The 18,298-nt window shown below is 41.6% G+C and overlaps 1 protein-coding gene across 1 annotated transcript in view; it reads left to right on the top strand.

Annotated features, from left to right (window-relative positions):
* DNAH7 (dynein axonemal heavy chain 7) overlaps nucleotides 1-18,298 on the top strand; it is a 574,291-nt gene that overhangs the window by 455,731 nt on the left and 100,262 nt on the right. Inside the window, exons 53-54 of the mRNA XM_040440176.1 lie at nucleotides 4,814-4,990; nucleotides 10,743-10,904. Of these exons, the coding sequence (XP_040296110.1) occupies nucleotides 4,814-4,990; nucleotides 10,743-10,904 (339 nt within the window). The remainder of the gene's footprint in view (nucleotides 1-4,813; nucleotides 4,991-10,742; nucleotides 10,905-18,298) is intronic.

The raw sequence follows: 18,298 nt of genomic DNA, 5'->3' as shown, positions 1-18,298 counted from the left end.
CAAAATGGTACCAATCAAACAGTCATCTCATTCCACAAAAAATGAGCCTCTACCTAAGACAATCGCCCAAATAAATAAATAAAAATAGAACTCTCAGAAAATGGCAACACAAAAACAAGATTTTATTATATTCAAAAATGATTTCACTGTGTAAAACTTGGCAGAAATAAAAACGATAGACATACTGGGTATCGCCGTGTCCGTAACAACCTGCTCTCTAAAAATATCCCATTATATGCCCCCTCAGGTGAATGCTGTAAAAATAATTTAAAAGAAAACTATTTTTTTCACCTTGCCTCACAAAAAAGTTTAATACCAAGCGATCAAAAAGTCTTATGTACCCTAAAATTCTACCAATCAAACCATCACCTCATCCCGCAGAAAATGAGACCCCACATAACACAATCACTTAAAAAATAAAAACCAATGGCACCCGTAAACCAATCCATCAAAATCTGCGCTGCAAAAGCCATATGGCGCTCCTTCAGTTCTGAGTCCTGCCATGTGCCCCCACAGCAGTTTGCCAGTTTGCTTATGCCAGAATTGTTATTACATGGGAATGCATGTAGCTATTAAAACAGGCATGTCAGGAGAGGTGATAGGTCCTATATAAAGCTAGCTCTCAATCATCTCTATAGACAGAAATATAAAAAAGTATGGGTGTTGGAATAAGGCAAAGTAAAGCTGTTTTTTTAAGTAGTAAAACAATATATTTATGCAGTTCACAATGTTGACATGTAATTTTTTCTTTTTTTCAGTAACCAGAATATAATGCGTTTGAAGATACAAATATTTATTACTTCCGATAGCTGACTGATTTCTATCTGAGTCACAATCAGCTAAACAAATCTAATTAAACTACATGTAATAACGCACACAGTTGTAGAATTCATGTCTTTTATTGAGCACATTGGGTAAACATCCACAGGTCAGCGAGAAAACATAGCTAAACCCTTTAATTTATTAACCTGTAGATCTTGATTTTGTAGCAATCACCTCTACCAAACAAAGGTCTGCATAACACTGAGGCAGAATTTTAGACCATTCCTTCTCACAAATGTGCTTCAATTCATTGCAACTTTTTGTGATGCCTTGTTCTTCATGACATGCAACAACATCTTGATAGGGTTAAGGTCTGACTTGGCCATTCCAAAACACAGAACTTCTATTTCAACCATTCTTTAGTTAATTTTCTTGTGTGCGTTGGGTCATTGTCTCTTCAACTTCAGGTCGTGGACTGTTGTCTGTGTACCCCCTAAGGTAGAAAAGCTTCCCCAAATCACAATGCTAACTCCACTATGCATCACAGGAGCTTTCAGTTTTGGTGTGCATTTTTATTTGTCTTCCAAACATAGCATTGTGCATAAAAGTTAAATTTTTGCCGCTTCTGTCTCTTTTGTTCACAGAAGCACTGTGGAATATCTGGTCTTGAGCAAAGTAGAGATAGACCACATTGTTTTTTTGGACCGCTGCATTCTTGCTGTCCTTCCATGAACACCAGTCCTGCTCATTGTTTTTCTAATATAGTTCATATGAACAGTGGATACTTTATACAGTCATCTCTATGTCTTTTACTGTTAATATAGGGTTTTTTCTCACCTCCTTCATGATTGCCCAGCCTGCTTTTGAAGTGGTCTTAACAGGACTCCCACATCTAAGGAGATTAGAAAAAGTCCTGAATTTTCTTCATTTGTAGATGCTTTATCTAACCATTTATCCACACATTAATGTACACAGAGAACATTAGCAATGCTTTTCTTGCCTTTTCTAGCGTTATGCATCTCTATAATGTCTTCTGAATGTTATTTTATTGAGGCATGGGTCATAATAAGGAAACTTTCTTGAAAAGATCAGATTTATCTGTAATTGATGTTGTGTGAATGTATTTAATCCCTTAACGTTATATGACAAATACATTCATCACAAAGCAGTGTTACTTAGTGCTCCGTGACAAATATATTCGTCATTGCATCAAACTGTCACCATGTCTATGTACATGTTGACAGAGCTGCAAATGTGGCTGTTACACACAGCCAGCCATCTCAGCTAAGCTGCCCGGGACAACTGAAGGCGGCCCTGAGCTGGCAATCGCTCTGATTGGTCCATGAATTCCCATGGACCAATCAGAGTGGGAGATAGGTGAATAGAGGGAGTCAGAATTAGAAGCAAATATTGCTGAGCTCTGATAGCCACTGGGAGACTGCAGGAGCTGCAGGGATGTGAAAGCTCTAATCTGTCTGTGAAATCTTTGACTGAAAAATGGCCATGATGGTGGCTTCCCTACTGTCATAGCACAATGACAGCAGGCGAATTAAGGGCTCTCATTGGTCCATACCACAGACTAATCGGAGCTCTCCATTCCCCTGCTGTAATCTTCATGGGTGTAGGAACCCCCAAAACTGGGGGGGACATCATTTTTGCTTGCCGGGTATATTCTTATTCAGTAAACTGTGAGTTGTTTATATCGTTAAATTTTAAGTGTGTGTGTGTGTGTGTGTGAACTCCCCCCCCCTCCCCACACACACACTTACAGTTCTGAAGACTCAGGGGTGCTGGTGGCTTGGCCGGGCAGAAGGAGTGTGGGAGACTGTGAGGCCTTTTTCTCCAAGCTGCTCCGGATCAGTGCTCTGGGCAGCTGGGCTCCGGGCTGGAAGTGGGCACAATAAGAAAAAAATATGTTTCATTACACCTCAGGTCAGACCACCAATCAGACCCCCAATGTTAATCAGACCTCAGCTAACAGCCCCAATAAGATCCCCAATGTTAATAAGACCTCAGATCGCACCTCAGCTCAGACCCCAATATGAATGACCCCCAATCAGACCTCAGATAAGAGCCCCAGTGCCTCTCATCAGCCCCCCAGTGCCTCTCATCAGCCAGTAATAACAGCCCCCCAATTATGTGCCAGTAATAACAGCCCCCCCCAATCATGTGCCAGTAATAACAGCCCCCTCAATCATGTGCCAGTAATAACAGCCCCCCAATCATGTGCCAGTAATAACAGCTTCCCCCAATCATGTGGCAGTAATACCAGACCCCCCAATCATGTGCCAGTAATACCAGACCCCCCCAATCATGTGCCAGTAATACCAGACCCCCCAATCATGTGCCAGTAATACCAGACCCCCCAATCATGTGCCAGTAATACCAGACCCCCAATCATGTGCCAGTAATACCAGACGCCCCAATCACGTGCCAGTAATACCAGACCCCCCAATCATGTGCCAGTAATACCAGACCCCCCCCAAATTCCCCAATCATGTGTTAGTATAATACCAGACACCCCAATCACGTGCCAGTAATACCAGACCCCCCCAATCATGTGCCAGTAATACCAGACCCCCCAAATTCCCCAATCATGTGCCAGTATAATACCAGACCCCCCAATCACGTGCTAGTAATACCAGTCGACTGCTATTTAGCTATTTATTTAATCTTACTTCTAGATTTGCTTTTATTTGGTCTGCAGCAGGAGACCCTGGCATTGAAGTCGCTTCTACCTTCTGTGCGTGCGCCGGATAACTTGCCCGGCACCCTCACTCGCAGTGCGCCTGCGTCCCTTATTCAATGCCAGCGTCTCCTGCTGCGCCTACGTCGGCTCAGGAGGATCAGGGACTGTAATAGCCGCCCAGCCAGTGAATAATAATGAGCTGGGCGGCGCTAGGAAGCGACAGTTGAGGCGCGGCTGGGCACAAAGGTACGAGTAAAAACGCCCCTTGGGCATAAAGAGATGTGAAAAACCGCCCCTTGGGCATAAAGGAAGGTGATTGACAGATGATTATAAAGTTGTTTTTACATGGTTTACAATGCGGACAGGAGGTACTCTTATATGATTGCAATACACTTTAATAGACCTATGACTGCATAGGAATAACTAAATATGTTTATCGGGCCTGTCAGTGTCCCTTTAATTAGTAATCAATGCAGAAATCCAGGGGATTCCAAAGGGTCACTCCCTTTCTCTTGAATCTATACATCCCTTCAAAATTCCTCAAATATTATATTTTATCCATTTCAATTAAAGTTGTCATATGGCGTAAGTATCTTTTTTGTTCAGAAGTCTTGTCTGGTATTGCACCTCAGCACCATATTCAGGTACTGTACTTGAATGGGACTGAACATGTGATACCAGACACAGCCCATGAACAACAGTGGTGCTATATCTGAGAATAAAGTACACCCTTTTTTTCTAATTTTAACCCTTTAAACATTGGGGGAGATTTATCAAACTGGTGTAAAGTAGAACTGGCTTACTTGCCCATAGCAACCAATCAGATGCCAACTTTCATTTTACACAGCTCCTTTGGAAAATGAAAGGTGGGATCTGATTGGTTGCTATGGGCAACTAAACCAGTTAGGGCTCATGCACACAAACTTATGTATTTAGCGGTCCGCAAAGAATACGGATGATGTCCACGTGCATTCCGTATTTTGCGTAACGGAACAGCTGGCCCCTAATAGAACAGTACTTTCCTTGTCCGTAATGCGACATGTTTACCATTATTATTTTTTAAGTACGTTTTCTGTCAGCAGGACTGTGCATACAAGCTTCTCTCTATGATCAGGGTGTGTCCCATTATGTTGCAGCCATGTTGTAAGCACATGATGTACAGTATTCTTATACTGTAGATACAATGTGATGTTGCTAAGCAGTATTTGTTGTAGTTTTATCCTTGCTTAGAATTTCTACAGTTCTATACAAATAGAATACAGTCTAGTTGAAGAATGAATGTGCTGTTATTGTGCAATACAGTTACCTTGCTCCAGGTTCATTTAACTGAATGTGAAATATAATCAATTCTACTTTATCTAGGTAATTCCAATGATTCACGAATTTGTAACAGAGAATTTGGGGCATCAATTTATTGAACCTCCTCCATTTGACCTATCTAAAGCATTTAGTGACAGCCACTGCTGTGCTCCACTGATCTTTGTTTTATCTCCTGGCGCTGATCCGATGGCTGCTTTACTGAAATTTGCTGATGATCAGGTACGCTCCCAAGTATACTGTGTGTCCAAAAAACTGAATAAACATCGCACATTATGGAATGTTTGGGATGTGTTTAGACACTATGCATGTTCATTTTCTTATACAAGTTTCTTTATAAACATGTGAGAGAGGGATTGTGGACTTTGGAAGCGCACGGCATTATCGTGATTGACCTTTCTTAACAGAATCATACTGACATAAAGCTGTCAGTATGATCCTGTAGAAGGAAGGTCACGCAGGGAAAAAAAACGCATTATCACGATAATGCAGTGCGCTTCCTAAGTCCAAAACGCATAATCCCTCTCTCACACAGAGCGTGATTCCCGCAAGGGACACGTTCATGTTAAAGAGCCCCAATGAGGAGATATTACCTTTAGGTCTTTTTGAGCTCATTATTAAAAGCATCTTCCAGTTGATATGCATGTAATTAGTATATAATATAAAAACTGTACATCTGAGACATCCAGATACAGTCCTGATCAAAAGTTTAAGACCACTTGAAAAATGGCAAAAAATCATATTTAGCATGGCTGGATCTTAACAAAGTTCCAAGTAGAGCTTCAACATGCAACAAGAAGAAATGGGAGTGAGACAAAGCATTTTTTGAGCATTCAATTTTATGAAAACAACGAATAAACTGAAACAGGCTGTTTTTCAGCTGATCAAACTAAACCCCCCCAAAACAGAAATCCAACTTCCAAACATGAACTCAGTAATGAGTAGCTCCGCCGTTATTGTTTATCACTTCAAAAATTTGTTTCAGCATGCTTGATGCAAGCGTTTCCATGAGGTGAGTGGGAACATTTCTCCAAGTGGTGAAGACGGCCGCACGAAGGCCATCTACTGTCTGGAACTGTTGTCCATTTTTGTAAACTTCCCTTGCCATCCATCCCCAAAGGTTCTCAATTGGATTTAGATCAGGGGAACACACAGGATGGGCCAAAAGAGTGATGTTATTCTCCTGGAAGAAGTCCCTTGTCTTGCGGGCATTGTGTACTGTAGCGTTGTCCTGTTGAAAAACCCAGTCGTTACCACACAGACAAGGGCCCTCAGTCATGAGGAATGCTCTCTGCAACATCTGGACATAGCCAGCGGCCGTGTGACGCCCCTGCACTTCCTGAAGCTCCATTGTTCCACTGAAGGAAAAAGCACCCCAGACCATTATGGCGCCCCTCCACTGTGGCACCTAGAAAACATCTCAGGTGGGATCTGCTTGTCATGGCAGTTACGTTGGAAACCATCAGGACCATCGAGGTTAAATTTTTTCTCATCGGAGAATAAAACTTTCTTCCACCTTTGAATGTCCCATGTTTGGTGCTCTCTTGCAAAGTCCAAACGAGCAGTTCTGTGGCGTTCAAGGAGACGAGGTCTTTGAAGACGTTTTTTGTTTTTGAAGCCCTTCAGTCTCAGATGCCGTCTGATGGTTATGGGGCTGCAGTCAGCACCAGTAAGGGCCTTAATTTGGGTCGAGGATCGTCCAGTGTCTTGACGGACAGCCAATTGGTTCCTCCGGCTCAGTGCTGATGACATTTTTTGGGATCTTCCACTTGACCCTCAGGATCATTTAAGAAATTCCCAATGACTGTCTTACTGCGTCCCACCTCAGCAGCGATGGCCGCTGTGAGAGACCCTGCTTATGCAGTTCAACAACCCGACCACGTTCAAAAAGGGAGAGTTTTTTTGCCTTTGCCATCACAACGTGTGACTACCTGACAGAAAATGACAATGAATCCACATCTTTGCACAGATTTGGCCTTTTAAAGGCATGTGGTCCTAGAATTTGGATCAGCTGAAAAACAGCCTGTTTCAGTTTAATCGTTATTTTCAATTAATTGAATGCTCAAAAAATGTTTGTCTCATTCTCATTTCTTCTTGTTGCATGTTAAAGCTCTACTTGGAACCTTGTTAAGATCCAACAATGTAAAATATGATTTTTTGCCATTTTTCAAGTGGTCTTAAACTTTTGATCAGGACTGTATTATGGAGCTCATTTGGAAAAACATATGATGGAGTTGCAAGCATGTGTGCCATATTTATTAATCAATTGCCCATCATTTTTTGAATGCTTAAGATGCTATACATTCTTAAATCGCTACATTCTATAATTTATATAATTGGAGAAATGCTGAAACCATATATAGTGCTGTACATATACATATGCAGGGCCAGCCTTAGGTTACATAGCACCCTGTGCGAGAACTCTTCCCCCCCCCCCTCCCCCCAACACACACAACTTCACAACCATTATAGGGAATTAAATACATTAAATTAGTAGCATCAATTTTAAAATGTAACTTTATACTTAATGTTATGGAGAAAAGAAAGCATAGCTAATGCTTAAAGGGGTTGTCCCACCTGGCACATTTATGGCATATCTAAGTCCCACCTTTCGGAGATGCTTGTACTTCAAGAACGTGGCCCTGAAGTGAATGGAGAGCAAGTCGCACACGTGTGGCCACCCCTCCATTCATGTTCTCTGGTCTCCTGTCCAGTTCAGCAGGTGCATTGCTGAAGAGAGCTGCAGCCTCTGGAGCAGGGAGCAGACGGCTACTGCAGAACATCATGATACACACCTCAAGTGCTGCATAACACCATAATACACACCTTATCTGTTGCAGAACCTCATAATATACACCTCAGCTGCTGCAAAACCTCATAATGCGCACCTCCACTACTGCAGAACTTCATAATACAAACCTCACCTGCTGCAGAACCACATAATACAGTCCTCAGCTGCTGCAGAACATCATTATATGCATCTCTGCTGCAGAACTTCATAATACACACTTCCGCTGCTGCAAAACATCATTTGATACTACAAAACTCATTCTTTGATCACATCTGTGTTAGGGCCCTCCATCGTAGATAAGGTGATAAATGCTGGACACAATTTTGCTGCCCTCCCAGGCTACATGATGGAAACCCATCAGGTCTCCTCATAGTCAGCAGGATCCGTCAGGTGTTGTTATCCATCATGTGGCAGATCCGGCTTTAGGGCGGGTTCACCCACGTTGTTCCCATCCTTTTGACATATACAAAAAACGTATACGATAAACGGATGCCTCAGTGGCATACGTTCACCATAGAGTTGTAATGTAAAAAAAAAAAAAAGTATACTTTTTTTTTTACCATTGTGAAAAAGTATACTTTTTTTTGCTGGATACAAGAGCGTGGTGTGCTGCGTATTTGTATACTTTTTTTTAAACATATGCATCAAACGGATGCATAAAACGCAATGTGAGCCCACCCTTACAGTGATATTTGTTGTTGTGCTCCTATGACAGAGCAGAACAGCAAAAGTCACTAGGGCAGATGTGAACAAAGCTTAATATTCACCTCAGATGCTGCAGAACATCATAATAGTGACAAGAGTACTACAAGTCTCATCATGACCAGATTGTTATTGCTGGAAATTTGAGGGCATTTTTAGGATGTTATTATGGGCGATCAGAGGGCATTACATAAGGAGAGATCTACAACCCCTGTTATTTTTAGGATGTCATTATGGGCTATCAGAGGGCATTACCTAAGAGGAGAACTACAACTACTAGTTACATAGTTACATACATAGTTAATACAGTTGAAAAAAGACATACTTCCATCAAGTTCAACCAAGGGATAGGTGGGAATGCGAATCCCAAAAGGAATTGAGACTCAGATTTCTACACGTTTTCATAAGCATTAATTTTTTTTTACTTTTAAGAATTTGTCTGAACCCTTTTTGAAACCGTCCACTGTTCCTGCTGTGACCACGTCCTGAGGAAGTCTATTCCACAGATTCACAGTTCTTACAGTAAAGAAGCTTTGACGCTTCTGGAGACTGAACTTTTTCTTCTCCAGTCTGAGGCAGTGCCCCCTTGTCTTTTGAGCACATTTTACATGGAACAGCTTTTCACAGTATTTTTTGTATGGCCCATTTATATATTTTGTGGGGGTTTGCTCTGGTAGACAGGTTAGCGGACGCAGTATAGAGGCAAGGAACCAGGTTGTAAATCAAACTTCAGTCTTTTATTCACACTCAGCAAAACATAACAGTCTTGGTGCTTGTTCATACACAGCAAAACAAAACAATGTTCACCTGGAATCCTAGGTGTCCGTTCACACCCGGTTGAATGCTCAGCCACAGAAAAGTTCACTCTCAGGATTCCAGGCTGCTTGCACGCCTGTTTGCAGTCTTCAGCACAGAGGACTCCACAGCTTCACTGGAGGTAGATCCACACCAACTGATAGTGCTGACTGCTTTATAAGCCTGCTAAGACCCGGCCTGGAACGTGGGGAGTAGTCACCCACCCAGCACTTTTGACTACTCCCAATAAAAGCCGTCCCGGATCAACTTTACAGCCATACTCAACAGCTGAAGTGTCAGACTGCAATCTGCAATAATGACACTTGAGAAAAGCTGGCTCTTACCTCACCGAGGCCAACTGCATATTCCAGATGAGGCCGCACCAACGCTTTGTAAAGTGGTGATATTACATCCCTGCCCCACAAGTCCATGCCTCATTTAATGCATGACAATATCCTGGTGGCCTTAGAAGCAGCTGATTGACATTGTATGCTGTAATTTAATCTACCATCCTCAAGGACACCCAAATCCTTCTCTATAAGTGACTCTCCCAGTGCTATATCGCCTAGGACATATGAAGCACAGAGATTATTACTACCAAAAAGCATAACTTTACATTTGTCCAGTTTAAGTGACAACTTGTAAGGGAAGAGAAACCACTAACCTCCCCTCCACACATAGTGCAGGTGCTCCACCCCTCATATCATATGGTTGTGATATCACATAGGTCCTTGAACACTTCTCTGCACTGCTAAGCTCTGTCTTCCTGCATTGGTCACATGATGATGACATCACACAGGTCCTTCTTCACCTCATATCTTTTGTGCACTTCATGTGACCAGTCCCCTAAACATATACTGCTCAATTATATCTGTGCCCTATGGACACAGATAAAATTGAGTGCAGGTGTGCCCAGAAACCAGGTGAATCAACCTAGTGACAAGGTGCCCAGCAAAGGAATCTGTCTGGCACCCTCTTCAGGAGTCCAGGATGATGTGTTCTGTTCGGCTGGCCTCATACAGTACATACACATATTCTGTCCATTGAAGAAGCTGCCTATAGAAGTGTATTTCAAGCCATCTGCTCAGGAGATTAACCTAAAGGGTTAATCTCCTGCAGCACAAAGGGGTCCTCTTACCATATGTGGCTTTCATTTATACACTGAGCAGATGGCAGATCTCCCTTCCCTGGTCTGCGCTGCTTCAACTCTGCATTCTCCAGCTCTGCTGAGTGAGGGAGCGTCGGCCAAGCGCAGGGACAGGGAGAAGTGCACACAGCCCAGGCACTATCAGCTGCTGGGGAGGACCTGGCTTTAATCATTTACTTACAGTCCCTGGCTGTCAGTAATGTGACTCTGCACGCTGCGGCTCCGTCCTTCAACAGATAGACAGACCATGCCTAGCAACCCTATTTTAAGCACAGGTAAAAGTAGGCAGTACAGGGAACAAAAATGTGGAATTAAGGGGTAATTGAATACACAGTGAAAAGTTGAAATAGGGCCACCAAGGTGATATTATTCACCACAATCCAATACTCCCAAAAAAAAATATATGACAGTTATCCTTTAATTGTAATTGTATTGCAAAAGTAAATGGTTACCTTTTTATTATTTTTTCATTAAACTTGTGTAAATTTAGGTACATACTTTAATGATAAGATTACTAAACATATCTGCTTTGCTTTCAGGGTTTTGGTGGGTCAAAGCTAAGCTCCTTGTCTCTCGGGCAAGGGCAAGGACCGATAGCTCTTCGTATGACAGAAAAGGCTATAAAAGAAGGTAGTTGGGTAGTTCTTCAAAACTGCCACCTGGCTACCTCATGGATGTCAATGTTGGAAAAAGTTTGTGAGGTAATTTTGTTTTCTTACCTGTTCATTCTATGCCATGCTACTAGATGGTAAGTTGCAAGTAAATGTAAACGATGTGGGTGCAGACCCACTTTACCTACAGAACATATTTGGTTTGAGGCTACAACAGAGAGCGTTTCAAGGTGCACCCCTGGTTTCACCCTTTCAACTCTTCATGCAAGGACCACCAAGCTCCTACCTCCAAGTGGGAGCAGAGACTGGGGACCTGGAGTAACGGTTGAGCACAAATGGTTTGCGATATGAAACTTGGAAGGAAAAGTGGGGGATAATTTACATGATATTTGTGTAATGCAGGTCGTTATGGACATGGCGATACCAAACATGTGGGGGAGATTTTATTTTTGCTATTTTTTTTTCATTGAAAAGTGTATTTTCAAAAGGTAAAAAGCATATTTTTTATTGGAATTTTTTTTATTTAATAAATGTTTTTTTTTAAACTCTTGTGAACTACTTAAAAGTCCCAAACGGGACTATAACAGTCAATCTTTTATCCCTGTAGTGCATTACATTCTAACCCCTTAGATATCGGAGGTTTTCTCATTTTTTTCTTCCCTATCTTCCTTGAGCCATAACTTTTTTATTTTTCTGTTCACATATCATTATGGGGGCTTATTTTTTGTGGGACAAGTTGTTCTTTCTATTTCCACCATTTAATATGGCATAAAATGTAGTCGGAAGCGGAAAAAATAATTCCAAATGGGTTGGAATTGGAAAAAAAACGCAATTCCTCCATCGTTTTACGGGTTTTGTCCCTACGGCATTCCCTTTGCGGTAAAACTGACCTGTGCTGTGTTGTTTTGTTGTTGTTTTTTTTACATCACCATATTCTGACCCCCATAACTTTTTTTATAGTTATATCTACTGAGCTGTTTGGGGGCTAATTTTTAGAGTTTTGACTTTTTCACCACATTTTATAAAAAAAATTTGAGTTAGAGAAGCGTAAAAATGGTGAATCAGCAATTTTGACCCTTTTTCCTTTTTTACCGGCAGAGGATGCCAGTAAGAAGCCCAGAAGCATGCGCTTTTTGAGCTTTTAGATGCCATTATCACACTTGATCACAGCATCTAAAGGCCTATACACACATCAGCACCTCGCAATCTCACTTGCGTGTTGCCGATGGGAGTCCACGCCCTCTGTCACCGCTTACAGGCAGGCATCATTGCCCACAGCATGTAAGGGGTTAAACAGCCTGGTCCAGACTGTTAGAGCATGAGCGTGGCCCTCATGTGAGAGCCGAGCCCCCGCTCTCTGCTGCCCGGGGCAACCCATGCAGCGCTTAGACCGGCCCACTCTGAAAGGGCGGCAGTCCAGCCTAAGGCCCCTTAAAGATCGCCATAAAAAGGTGTATGGGTGGTCACTAAGGGGTTAATAATAGAAAAGACAAATCAAGGGAGTAAGGAACAGAATCCCTAAAGTCAGTATGCAGGGGAGATAGTTTGGCAAATTGTCTTTCACTGTGTTGATGAAAGACACGAGTGGTTACACAATCCAGTTACCCTGTCTGAAGGTGAAGGTATGACTGCGATAAAACAGATCCACCCTTAGTTTTTGTGCAATACAGCCAAGGTAAACTTTGCAGAGGCTCAGTCTTACACCCAAGTGACTGTAATTGCAGCCAGTCCCACCACACACTAGATTCAGAACTGGATCATTGGTGAGAGATATGTGTGAACCACATATACAGTGGGATGAGAAAGTTTGGGCAACCTTGTTAATCGTCATGATTTTCCTGTATAAATCGTTGGTTGTTACGATAAAAAAATGTCAGTTAAATATATCATATAGGAGACACACACAGTGATATTTGAGAAGTGAAATGAAGTTTATTGGATTCACAGAAAGTGTGCTATAATTGTTTAAACAAAATTAGGCAGGTGCATACATTTGGGCACTGTTGTCATTTTATTGATTCCAAAACCTTTAGAACTAATTACTGGAACTCAAATTGGCTTGGTAAGCTCAGTGACCCCTGACCTACATACACAGGTGAATCCAATTATGAGAAAGAGAATTTAAGGGGGTCAATTGTAAGTTTCCCTCCTCTTTTAATTTTCTCTGAAGAGTAGCAACATGGGGGTCTCAAAACAACTCTCAAATGACCTGAAGACAAAGATTGTTCACCATCATGGTTTAGGGGAAGGATACAGAAAGCTGTCTCAGAGATTTCAGCTGTCTGTTTCCACAGTTAGGAACATATTGAGGAAATGGAAGACCACAGGCTCAGTTCAAGTTAAGGCTCGAAGTGGCAGACCAAGAAAAATCTCAGATAGACAGAAGCGACGAATAGTGAGAACAGTCAGTCAACCCACAGACCAGCACCAAAGACCTACAACATCATCTTGCTGCAGATGGAGTCACTGTGCATCGTTCAACCATTTGGCGCACTTTACACAAGGAGATGCTGTATGCGAGAGTGATGCAGAGGAAGCCTTTTCTCCGCTCACAGCACAAAAAGTGCCGCTTGAGGTGGGCTAAAGCACATTTGGACAAGCCAGCTTCATTTTGGAATAAGGTGCTGTGGACTGATGAAACTAAAATTGAGTTATTTGGCCATAACAAGGGGCGTTATGCATGGAGGAAAAAGAACACTGCATTCCAAGAAAAACACCTGCTACCTACAGTAAAATATGGTGGTGGTTCCATCATGCTGTGGGGCTGTGGGGCCAGTGCAGGGACTGGGAATCTTGTCAAAGTTGAGGGACGCATGGATTCCACTCAGTATCAGCAGATTCTGGAGACCAATGTCCAGGAATCAGTGACAAAGCTGAAGCTGCGCAGGGGCTGGATCTTTCAACAAGACAACGACCCTAAACACTGCTCAAAATCCACTAAGGCATTTATGCAGAGGAACAAGTACAACGTTCTGGAATGGCCATCTCAGTCCCCAGACCTGAATATAATTGAAAATCTGTGGTGTGACTTAAAGAGAGCTGTCCATGCTCGGAAGCCATCAAACCTGAATGAACTAAAGATGTTTTGTAAAGAGGAATGGTCCAAAATATCTTCAACCAGAATCCAGACTCTCATTGGAACCTACAGGAAGCGTTTAGAGGTTGTAATTTCTGCAAAAGGAGGATCTACTAAATATTGATTTCATTTCTTTTTTGTGGTGCCCAACTTTATGCACCTGCCTGATTTTGTTTAAACAATTATAGCACACTTTGTGTAAATCCAATAAACTTCATTTCACTTCTCAAATATCACTGTGTGTGTCTCCTATATGATATATTTAACTGACATTTTTTATCGTAACAACCAATGATTTATACAGGAAAATCATGACGATTAACAAGGTTGCCCAAACTTTCGCATCCCACTGTATAGTCAGGGACCTTCTGCTAGATTCCTTAGTTAGAGTCCACCAGACCCCAGCATGCTACAGTGCATTACCTATGCTACCTGCAGCGTCTCAGTGTAGGTGCCTAGGCAATGACTCTACCTAGGATGCTCCTCCTTACCAAGGGGGTTGAGTAGTGCATTTGGAATTTGTATTCAAACCACGCATGTCTAGGTTAATGACCTTTTCAGATCCTTGTAAACTGACACTGTACGCTATTCATTCTTGTCCTGTCAATATTCATATAAAATGTTTAAATAAATAAAAAAACACACACACACGGATATGTGAATGGACCCTTAAATTAGGCTCTGCAGTATTTTTTGTAGCTGATCTCCCCAAGATCAGCTACTGTTTTGTTTGAGTAGTCTCCTAGGCATTGCTCCCAGTTAGCCAAAATCCTACTCCACACTGATGAGGGGCAACACGCTGAAAATGGTAATTTGGCTTAGGTTTTTTCTCTTGTCACATCCTTAAGGCTTGTAGTAGAGCTGGATCTTGACATAGGGACCACTTAATATGGTTGATTTGTTGATCTCTAAAATGGGGACACCCCTTTGCTTGGTTTTCCTATGTTGAAGATATGCTGTGGAGGGATAACTGGCTTTCACTGTATTATTACGCCTGGTCGTTTCATGCATTTATCTATGTATCTATCTATCCTATCTATAGAACTTTCCATCTACTGTATCTATCTATCTATAGAAATTTCCATCCACTTTATCTAACACAGTGTGAAAAATGGTTGTAATATGTAATAGCTATATGGTTGTATGACACGCCCGACAATTTTTACATACATGTATAATTTTGTTATTTCACAACGATTATTGCACCTTTACATACCACGCATTTATTTGGACCGCATATAATTTTGTTATTTATACAATAATTTACAATATTCAAATTGTTTTTAGATGTCAGCTTACCAAGATACTTTATGGGGCGATTATATCATCCCCGGTTTATCGCCATATTACCCTTCTTTTTACTATTTTTAGCATGCCTGTTTTAAATTCTTTATTGATGCAATATAACACACATCAGCTCCTGTATAACAAAATAAGCGTCGTAACGATCGCCATTCTGTGCTATGAACGTGTAGCCGGAAAACTTTCCGTCGATAAAAAAGCGTACAAAATCGCGCGTACAGGATTTACCGCTAAATTGCCAGGAATTAGGGCCGTATAATGTAGTCGCGTAAATGTAATTGGGTATATGTATGCCTGTTTCTTGCATGCACTCAAAATCGTAAGATGTACTTGTCAGTCGCTTGTTTGGGGTTGTAAGGCTGCATGTAACAGACGTGGTCGTCAAATTTGCCAACCAGCTCGCCGCAGACGCTGCATTTTAGACCACTACACTTGTGCTCAGTGCCCCAGTCTATATATCTGTAACAAAAACCGCAAAAATTGCATATTGAGAGAGAACTCAACGCGTCGTACGTATTCTCGTCCCAACAAATGCAAGAACAAGCATGAGGTGCGTGTGCCTGTTGGTCGTCTTGCGTCTGCCCTAGGTCCGTCTGTTGTACGTCATAGGGTGAATCTGGCATCTCAAATGTGATGCGCCTTTTAACCACCTCAGCCCCCATAGCTTAAACACCCTGAAAGACCAGGCCACTTTTTACACTTCTGACCTACACTACTTTCACCGTTTATTGCTCGGTCATGCAACTTACCACCCAAATGAATTTTACCTCCTTTTCTTCTCACTAATAGAGCTTTCATTTGGTGGTATTTCATTGCTGCTGACATTTTTACTTTTTTTGTTATTAATCGAAATTTAACGATTTTTTTGCAAAAAAATGAAATTTTTCACTTTCAGTTGTAAAATTTTGCTAAAAAAAACGACATCCATATATAAATTTTGCTCTAAATTTATTGTTCTACATGTCTTTGATAAAAAAAAAATGTTTAGGTAAAAAAAAAATGGTTTGGGTAAAAGTTATAGCGTTTACAAACTATGGTACAAAAATGTGAATTTCCGCTTTTTGAAGCAGCTCTGACTTTCTGAGCACCTGTCATGTTTCCTGAGGTTCTACAATGGCCAGACAGTACAAACACCCCACAAATGACCCCATTTCGAAAAGTAGACACCCTAAGGTATTCGCTGATGGGCATAGTGAGTTCATAGAACTTTTTATTTTTTGTCACAAGTTAGCGGAAAATTATGATTTTTTTTTTTTTTCTTACAAAGTCTCATATTCCACTAACTTGTGACAAAAAATAAAAACTTCCATGAACTCACTATGCCCATCAGCGAATACCTTGGGGTGTCTTCTTTTCAAAATGGGGTCACTTGTGGGGTAGTTATACTGCCCTGGCATTCTAGGGGCCCAAATGTGTGGTAAGGAGTTTGAAATCAAATTCTGTAATAAATGGCCGGTGAAATCCGAAAGGTGCTCTTTGGAATGTGGGCCCCTTTGCCCCCCTAGGCTGCAAAAAAGTGTCACACATGTGGTATCTCCGTATTCAGGAGAAGTTGGGGAATGTGTTTTGGGGTGTCATTTTACATATACCCATGCTGGGTAAGAGAAATATCTTGGTCAAATGCCAACTTTGTATAAAAAAATGGGAAAAGTTGTCTTTTGCAAAGATATTTCTCTCACCCAGCATGGTATATGTAAAATGACACCCCAAAACACATTCCCCAACTTCTCCTGAATACGGAGATACCACATGTGTGACACTTTTTTGCAGCCTAGGTGGGCAAAGGGGCCCATATTCCAAAGAGCACCTTTCGGATTTCACTGGTCATTTTTTACAGAATTTGATTTCAAACTCCTTACCACACATTTGGGCCCCTAGAATGCCAGGGCAGTATAACTACCCCACAAGTGACCCCATTTTGGAAAGAAGACACCCCAAGGTATTCACTGATGGGCATAGTAAGTTCATGGAAGTTTTTATTTTTTGTCACAAGTTAGTGGAATATGAGACTTTGTAAGGAAAAAAATAAATAAAAAATCATCATTTTCCACTAACTTGTGACAAAAAATAAAAAATTCTAGGAACTCGCCATGCCCCTCACGGAATACCTTGGGGTGTCTTCTTTCCAAAATGGGGTCACTTGTGGGGTAGTTATACTGCCCTGGCATTCTAAGGGCCCAAATGTATGGTAAGGAGTTTGAAATCAAATTCTGTAAAAAATGGCCAGTGAAATCCGAAAGGTGCTCGTTGGAATGTGGGCCCCTTTGCCCACCTAGGCTGCAAAAAAGTGTCACACATGTGGTATCTCCGTATTCAGGAGAAGTTGGGGAATGTGTTTTGGGGTGTCATTTTACATATACCCATGCTGGGTGAGAGAAATATCTTGGCAAAAGACAACTTTTCCCATTTTTTTATACAAAGTTGGCATTTGACCAAGATATTTCTCTCACCCAGCATGGGTATATGTAAAATGACACCCCAAAACACATTCCCCAACTTCTCCTGAATACGGAGATACCACATGTGTGACACTTTTTTGCAGCCTAGGTGGGCAAAGGGGCCCAAATTCCTTTTAGGAGGGCATTTTTAGACATTTGGATACCAGACTTCTTCTCACACTTTGGGGCCCCTAAAATGCCAGGGCAGTATAAATACCCCACATGTGACCCCATTTTGGAAAGAAGACACCCCAAGGTATTCAATGAGGGGCATGGCGAGTTCATAGAAAAAAAATAATTTTGGCACAAGTTAGCGGAAATTGATTTTTTTGATTTTTTTCTCACAAAGTCTCCCTTTCCGCTAACTTGGGACAAAAATTTCAATCTTTCATGGACTCAATAAGCCCCTCAGCAAATACCTTGGGGTGTCTTTTTTCCAAATTGGGGTCATTTGTGGGGTGTTTGTACTGCCCTGGCATTTGAGGGTCTCCGCAATCATTACATGTATGGCCAGCATTAGGAGTTTCTGCTATTCTCCTTATATTGAGCATACGGGTAATGAGATTATTTTTTTCCGTTCAGCCTCTGGGCTGAAAGAAAAAAATCAACGGCACAGATTTCTTCATTCGCATCGATCAATGTGGATGAAAAAATCTCTGCCAAAAAAA

The sequence above is a fragment of the Bufo bufo genome, chromosome 7 (genome assembly GCF_905171765.1).
Source record: "Bufo bufo chromosome 7, aBufBuf1.1, whole genome shotgun sequence".
Taxonomy (NCBI): domain Eukaryota; kingdom Metazoa; phylum Chordata; class Amphibia; order Anura; family Bufonidae; genus Bufo; species Bufo bufo.
The sequence above is the reverse complement of the archived record's forward strand: the minus strand, read 5'-3'. Positions and strand labels throughout refer to the sequence as shown.